The sequence below is a fragment of the Temnothorax curvispinosus genome, unplaced genomic scaffold, assembly GCF_003070985.1.
Source record: "Temnothorax curvispinosus isolate PA1 unplaced genomic scaffold, ASM307098v1 QBEX01009314.1, whole genome shotgun sequence".
NCBI lineage: Eukaryota > Metazoa > Arthropoda > Insecta > Hymenoptera > Formicidae > Temnothorax > Temnothorax curvispinosus.
Window position 1 is genome coordinate 1 of NW_020219094.1, and position 8,015 is coordinate 8,015.

General features: G+C 33.9%; 1 protein-coding gene and 1 long non-coding RNA gene across 2 annotated transcripts; one reads left to right on the plus strand and one right to left on the minus strand.

Annotated features, from left to right (window-relative positions):
- Nucleotides 1–20: 20 nt before the first annotated feature.
- LOC112458881 (glycosylphosphatidylinositol anchor attachment 1 protein-like) lies at nucleotides 21–1,939 on the minus strand. The gene is made up of 6 exons (XM_025022699.1): nucleotides 1,694–1,939; nucleotides 1,378–1,595; nucleotides 1,130–1,286; nucleotides 840–1,048; nucleotides 553–770; nucleotides 21–279 (listed from the first exon to the last, which is right to left on the minus strand). Exons 1-6 carry the CDS (start codon nucleotides 1,833–1,835, stop codon nucleotides 261–263), a joined length of 963 nt encoding a protein of 320 aa, XP_024878467.1. The 5' UTR covers nucleotides 1,836–1,939; the 3' UTR covers nucleotides 21–260.
- Nucleotides 1,940–2,529: 590 nt separating this feature from the next.
- Nucleotides 2,530–3,920, plus strand: LOC112458883. The gene is made up of 3 exons (XR_003041254.1): nucleotides 2,530–3,137; nucleotides 3,299–3,456; nucleotides 3,693–3,920. It is a non-coding gene; the product is annotated as an uncharacterized LOC112458883 (long non-coding RNA).
- Nucleotides 3,921–8,015: the final 4,095 nt, after the last annotated feature.

Below are 8,015 nucleotides of genomic sequence, written 5' to 3' on the forward strand. Positions count from 1 at the left end.
TTTAATTTCAAGTTTTGAAAAATATGGAGTTAGATTATTTTTTTATGCGGAGAGGACGGGGAGGGGCGGAGCCCCTTCTCCGTCCATACATACATTTACCATTTTTTTTATTATATTATGTACAAGAATCATTTCTAAACTCTTATTTCTTATATAAAACTCTCGTTATGCTGGCTTTTTGTAAAATGCCTGCAACATTAATATATTATTAGCATATACACCTTGCTTGGTTTGTTAACTCCCTTATATATCTTTTGTTTTTAATCAAAGAGTTTGAATCTACAAACAAATTCAAATCTATTTGTAAAATACTTAATTCTATCGTTACTGAAGACGTAAAAGATTAAAGCATAAAAATAACGTGTTAGATTAAAAATTATTTAAATGGCAAGTTTCCTATGTTTTTATAGACTTTTTATTTATAATTGTTATGCCAGTAATTACTTCTCACTTTTTTCTTGTTCGATCTCTTGCTTGCTTGCTCGCGCAAAATTGTAAATTAGAGATCTCTGAATCAATTCTATTAATAAAATCTTGCTTTATTAATTGTACCTGTGGAAAAGTCCATGATTACCAGTTGGTATCCCAGTGGCCTGTGTTGCTACCATACTCATCAGTGTATTAAAATGATACCACCAACTTTTTAACTTGTCTCTGTAATTGACATCGAATCGACGTTGGAAAGACTGTTGGATCCCTTCTTTGGCTATCATGTTTTGCGCTAAATTAAAAAGATCTAGATTGGGCAGCTGTCCATTTAGCCCTTCTATCTAAAAATGAAAATAGTTTTATAAACAGAATACAATGAAAGTATAATAAGATGATGTTTACTTATATACCTTGACGTCAATAGATGTGATTCTCATTGCATGAAATTCAAGATTGATAGCAGCTTGAATAGACCCAGCTCTTCCTGATAAATCTCCTGCTATTAAAATCCCTTCTTGGCCACTGGTAACGCCATGATATGCATCCAGCCACGCTTGCATACCCAACTGTTCATGCTCCGTTATAAGAAATATTATATCCTTTGCCCAATATTTCTGTTCTACAGACAAATGGCTATTAAAACATATTTCAACATATTGTTAATTGTTGATTATTAATAACAATTTTCGGAGAGGTTTACTTCTGCAAAATTTTGCAAATGCAAGTAACAGAGCTATTGAAGGCGCAGTGTCTAAATAAATGCTGTTGATAGGTCTATATGGTACACTGACTACGATGGCTTCAGTACTTGACGCTCGTGGAGCTCTGACAATGCCATAAACATTTTGTCCTACAAACTATAGAATTTTGCATATATATGTGTGCAAAGTAGGAAGCATATTATTAAGTAATACTATTTATTTCATTTAAAGTTATAATTATTATTACCTTCTGTTCCTGAAATGGATAAATCAAGGAAAAATTATGTACGTATACATCTAAATGAAGCTGATTGAATTTTGCCGAGAGCCATGCGTAAGGCATGCTATCCGGATATCTTTTCATTTCGTGAATTAGTTCATGGTAGTACTGCTTTGACGTTTGTTCCAAGTTACTCTCTTTCGTAACCAGTCCAGGTAGTAAAGCATTTTCGGAGAAATAAGTATCTAAAAATTAAGTTATTAGTTTGTATACAAATTAAAATTACACACAATTGTGCCTTTAATTCTTGTGAAATTTTTATTTAGGAGGAACACATACGTACTGTCGTTAAACGCCGGTAACGCCAAGAGCATCAACCATATAACTCCTCCTACATATAATACAAAGCACAGCGGTTTCTCCCATTTTAGTAACAATTTTATGATTTTGCCAGTTCCAGCTCTGGGATCCGTAAGTAAACCCATCTCACTTATTTTGCAGAGAAATGCTTAAAAGTACAATTGCTTCATTTGACAATAATATTGATACTTAACCTAGTGAAATCATGTCCATACCATAGACCATAGCGACCACAGTACAGTAACGTATGTTCACTCAACCCTTTTTTGTAGTTTTAATTGCGTCGATCCATACTGCGGATCGACATTTTTTTGGGCGCGACCAATCAGAGGATTTTTGTAAGTGGGCAGTGCATAGAGATCCTTTAAACCGACGTATAGTTGGCATAAAAAATAAAAATTATTGAAAATTATCTTATCCAATCGTTTGGAAATTATTTGGAAATGTTTGGAAAAAACTTTTTAGAGTTTGGAAAACCATACAATAATTACAATTAATTAAAATCAATTAAGCGTATAATTAGCAGAAAGTGTCTAAAAAATATTTTTCTTTAATCCAATCGCTCCAGAATCATTTGGATAAAGTGTCGATGCAATTTTTATTATTTAGAAAACAACTCTATTCTAATAAAAATTAATTAAAGGTCAATATTTCGTTTTAATGTCTGCATTATAGTGCAATAAAATGCATATACTTTTCTATGTATGTTTTATTGGTAGACAGGCTTAAAAATAATTATCTACACTACGGTACTGCTTCAGCGCTGTTCACACCAGTCTCCTCCTTGTGTTCCTGAAGCAGTACTGTATATAGTGTATATAGATAATTATTTTTAAAACAGAATATAGAATATCGACCGATACATGAAAACAACAAATTAAATAAGTAAAGCCGTTATCGGTCATAGCTGGATCTTCGTGCTAATTAATTTTACTCCAAAATGGACTAGAGTAACACTGGAGTAACCGACTCCAAGCCGACGTAGTCTAGTATAGACCATGGTGGAAGTAATAAGGTGTGTTCGTATTGTGGACACATTTTCGTCTGTTCTGCGCATCGTGACAAAAATCGTCCATTTTGAACTCATACTAACAGGGAGCTTTCCAACAAGTGACACAAGCCGACACAAACGTCATTCTATCTTTCTTTTTTGGCAATGAGTAACAAAGACAGAACGATACCTGTGTCGACTTGTGTCGCTTGCTGGAAAGCTCCCACAGATTCTTGTGTCGGTGTGTTTCCGTGAGTTAGTACACAGTCAAAAGTGCAAAATTCGTAAATAATGCCGTCGTGTTCAATAAAAAATTGTAAAAACAACACGCGAAACGCAAAAAACCGAAATATTACTTTCTTGGGATTTCCGAGGAAGACGGAAATGATAGAAAAGTGGAAAGTTTTCTACAAAGAGAACATTAACCCTACTTCTGGTAAGTGTACAATATTATTGTATGAATTTTGTTTATGAATTTAAAAAATACTTGTGTAATTAATATGAATAAAAACGTGCTACATGCTTTGTAAAAATGTATAAGATATTTATTAATTTGCATATGTAAAATATATAAAAATTATGTAACGTTTTTTGCAGCTCGAGTTTGTTCAGAACATTTTCTACCTGGTCAATTCGAAGATAAGACATGGCTTAAAAATTTAGTAGGAGACACGGGAAGAGTCTCAAAAACTACTTCCTGATGCGGTTCCAATGGCATCGATAGTAGATCAACACAGAATTGAGTAAAATATCGAGTAAGTATTGACAATATTTCAGGTCTTTACATATTATCTATAATCCTTGCTATAAACGTGTTTGTATTCCAAATCAATATTTTCCAATTCATTTGTGCAGAGTCCAATACAATTTCTGAAATATTCGTAACTTTACATGTTACTAAATGTAACCTAAATTCTAAGTACACATTTGTGAATTAAAAATCATTTATAACATAAGTACTGAATTGTAATATGAATGATACGATTTTTAGGAACAGATGATACACAGAGAAATGTGACAGGCACTGATCATGGCACAAATCGGGATCAGCCTTGCGAGTCGAATTTCGTACAGCTAGTTGCTGTCGCAAGCAACGATGAAAATTTGGCTTTATCACATTCTATGACAGTAAGAACATCGACTTGTACATTGTAATATGATGTGATTTACATTACAATTAATTAAAATAATAATATTTAATAAATAATATTTTCACAAACTGTAATGGTATGTCATTTTATATTAATTAATTTTACAATCGACTTTTCAGAGAATAAGAAGTGACAAAATTAGCGAAAAGCGATAAATAATTCATTTCTTAATATACAACAATTTTGCGATACCATTTTTCAAACTTTTAGTGCAAGATGTAACAAATAGTATGAATCGAAATTATTTTACCATTAACATGCCGTGTAATTCATTTCTTCTTTCTATATTTCTTAATTTTCTATTGTAATTTTAAAAAATAATTAGATTTAATGGCGATTCAAGTGACAATTACATTTTTTACTTTCATAACGACATTTAAACATAGTCTAAATAATCACACAATTTGAATCTCCTACCAAAATTGGCGGACATCTGTCACGTTCTGTGATTGGATAATGCAAGAAACGTGCGCATAAGCACACCTTATTACTTCCACCATGGTATAGACTATAAAGTACTGAAAAAGTGATGACGTATATTATAGATTTTCAGTACTTACAGTCAATATCGAAACACAGCCTGTCTACCAATAAAACATACATAGAAAAGTATGTGCACTTTATTGCACTATATAGTGCAGACATTAAAACGAAATATTGACCTTTAATTAATTTTTATTAGAATAGAGTTGTTTTCTAAATAATGAAAATTATATCGACACTTTATCTAAATGATACTGGGAGCTTATTACGGTTCTTGAAACGAAGTAAAAGTTACAAAAGTGAGGAAGTTCACTAGGTTATCTATGATTTTATTGGTCGAAATCTAGTAAATCTGTTCACTTTTGTAATTTTCACTTCGTTTCAAGAACCGTAATCGACTCCCTGGAGCGATTGGATTAAAAAAAAATATTTTTTAGACACTTTCTGCTAATTATACGCTTAATTGATTTTAATTAATTGTGATTATTGTATGGTTTTCCAAACTCTGAAAAGCTTTTTCCAAATATCTCCAAATAATTTCTAAACGATTGGATAAGATAATTTTCAATATTTTTTAATTTGTTTGTCAACTATACGTCGGTATCCTTTAAGCCGGTTCTACAATGCTTTCCAATTAATGCTGGGTCTACAATGCGAGTCGCAAAGTCTTGAGTCGCAAGAATTGACCAATTACAGTCGATTATTCTCCTCAAAGTCGAATGTGATTGGTCAATTCTTGCGGCTCACGACTTTGCAACTCGCATTGTAAACCCAGCATAACTCTAGGCCATATACTACGTTTACGCGAGCGTTTACTTCTGTAGTAACTTATGATAATTCACCCGTTTACGCGGAATAAATTATCGTAAGTTACTACAAAATCCCGTTTACGCGAAGGAATTATTGTAAGTTACTACAGAAATAACGCTCGTGTAAACGTAGTAATAGTCGGATCTTATATTGATTGTCTTAAGGGCCATCTACAATGAGTCGCAGTCGCAAGAGTCGTAACAAATTGACCAATCACAGTTCATTATTCTTCAACCGCAAGGAGAATAATAGACTGTGATTGGTCAATTTCTTACGACTCTTACGACTGCGACTCATTGTTGATGGCCCTTTAATGCGGGGTCTACAATGCGAGTCGCAATGTCGTGAGTCGCAAGAATTGACCAATTACAATCGAATTTGAGGAAAATACCCTACTGAAAAAAATCACGTCACAAAATCACGTCATGAAATTACATCACAAAATCACGTAACAAAATTACGTAATTAATGACATAATTAATCACGTAACGGATTGTTCCAAATCGGTACGTGATTTTAAAAATCACGTAATTTAAAAAACTACGTAATGCTGAGAAACACATTTTTTTCTGAAATCTGGATAAAGTTATATAGGAACTACAAAGTTTGTTTAATTGCTTCTTTGTCGTAACTTGTGCATGCAAAACACGATTTAAGCAAAATAAGTGGTTCTAAATAAAAAATCAATACTGTATATTAATTATATTGTCTCTATAATTTTATTTTTATAAGTCAACTTTTTAAGTATATAAGTGAGTACAAAAGTGCACAAGTATAAGTATATAAGTGAGTATATCAAATATGATAATATAATAAAATAAATAGCATATACAACATAGACAACTTAGATATATGTTATGGTAACGTTAACAAGGTTAACTCATTTTAACATTGGTAATATGGTAACACTAAACTTAATCACTATCCGATGATGATTCACTGGAATTTGAATCACTGCTACTTTGTGAAGAACTTTGGGCGTCAATGACGTTTTCTTTGTTTTTCTTCTTCTTCTGCAAAACATTTTTAACATTATTATTATTAAGATGTTTTTAATTTTTTAATAATAACTTTTAGAATATATTGTTTTCTAATTTTTTGTATTTATTTGTTGAAAGACATTGTTTTAAAAAATCTAGAATGTTAACATCTAGCATGTGTTAATTAAAAATGTTTATTATTTTTTATAATCATCTATGCTAAAAAATGTTTAAAAATATTAAAATTTTTTATTTAATTCAATATAAATTCAATTACTTGTAAACACAACTATAGTACAAATTATTTTTTTAAGTATTTTTTACTGTTAAAGAGTTCTTTAACTGTGTATAAAGTAAAGAGAAAAATATCAATTATTAATAAAAAAAAGTACTGTACTTTAAAGATTAATTCCATTAAGTTACTTGTTTTTATAAAGGAGGGGTGTCAATAAGGCCGTTTTTTGGACCACGTCAGAATCGCTCCAAACTGTGGTATTTTCTTCCTACCGATGTAGCTCACAACCTCCTAGAACCGTTTGCTGTCCGAGCAATTAGAGGCTGAGAACGGGCAACTTGAAATCTCAAAAATCAATGGAGTTTTTCACATGGTGGTAGTGCCGGTCTCATTTCAGCATGTCATTGTTGGTAGGGAAGGAGGAAGAGAGGGTGGGGGAGGGAAAGAGGAAGAGCGGGAGATAGAGGGGGGAGGAAAGAAGGGAGGGGGGAGGTAGAGGAGAAGAGAGGGAGGCAAAAATCGCTCCAAACTGTGGTATTTTCTTCCTACCGATGTAGCTCACAAACTCCTAGAACCGTTTGCTGTCCGAGCAATTAGAGGTTGAGAACGGGCAACTTGAAATCTCAAAAATCAATGGAGTTTTTCATATGGTGGTAGTGCCGGTCTCATTTCAGCATGTAATTGTTGGGAGAGAAGGAGGGAGGGAAGGTGGGAAGTAGAGAGGGGTGAGAGGGAGGGAGGTAGAGGGGAAGAGAGACAGAGGAAGGATGGGAGGGAGAAAAAGGAAGAGGGTGGCAGAGGGTGGCAGAGGGAGGGAGAGGGAGGCAGAGGGGGGCAGAGGAAAGGAAAGGGAGGGAGGGAGAAGGAGAGAGGGAAAGAGAGAAAGAGAGAGAGAGAGAGAGAATGACGGGAACCAGACGGGAGGGAGCAGGTCTGCCTTCCTCTCCCTTCCTCTGCCACTCTTTGCCTCCCTCTCCCTCCCTTCCCTCCCTTTTTCTATCTCTCTTTTCCTCTCTCTCTCTCTCTCTTTTTCTCTTTCCCTCCCTCCCTCCTTCCTTTTCTCCCCCTCCCTCCCCCACTCTCCTTTTCTCCTCTTCCCTCCCCCACCCTCCTTTTCTCCCTCCCTCCCAACAATAACATGCTGAAATGAGACCGGCACTATCACCATATGAAAAACTCCATTGATTTTTGCGATTTCAAGTTGCCCGTTCTCAGCCTCTACTTGCTCGGACAGCAAACGGTTCTAGGAGGTTGTGAGCTACATCGGTAAGAAGAAAATACCACAGTTTGGAGCGATTCTGACGTGGTCCAAAAAACGGCCTTATTGACACCCCTCCTTTTTATGAATATATCAATCTATAAACACATATTTTTCATTAAAAAATACAAAAAAATATTACCTTTAAACATATAAAAATTATTTGTCTATTGTTGTTTAAAAAGTATTGACAAACACAGCAGGTATGACGAGAATTCTTGAGTAGGCGAGCAATAGAAAGAGAGTTCCTTTTAAGAAAATTTCGTCTTTATTGTACGTTGTTCTTTCTAAAAATATGCCAACGTAAAACAAATTGATAGGAACTAAAGAGTTTTTACGTGAATATAAACAAACAAATCAGTAATCAGTCCTGAAAGGATCACGCAACTACGTATCT

Coding starts and splice junctions, on each gene's coding strand:
- LOC112458881 (XM_025022699.1), bottom strand. CDS start 1,835: ATGGGTTTACTTACGGATCCCAGAGCTGGAACTGGCAAAATCATAAAA. Junction 1,596..1,693: donor GTTACCGGCGTTTAACGACA/GTACGTATGTGT, acceptor CTTAATTTTTAG/ATACTTATTTCTCCGAAAAT. Junction 771..839: donor TCACATCTATTGACGTCAAG/GTATATAAGTAA, acceptor TTTCATTTTTAG/ATAGAAGGGCTAAATGGACA.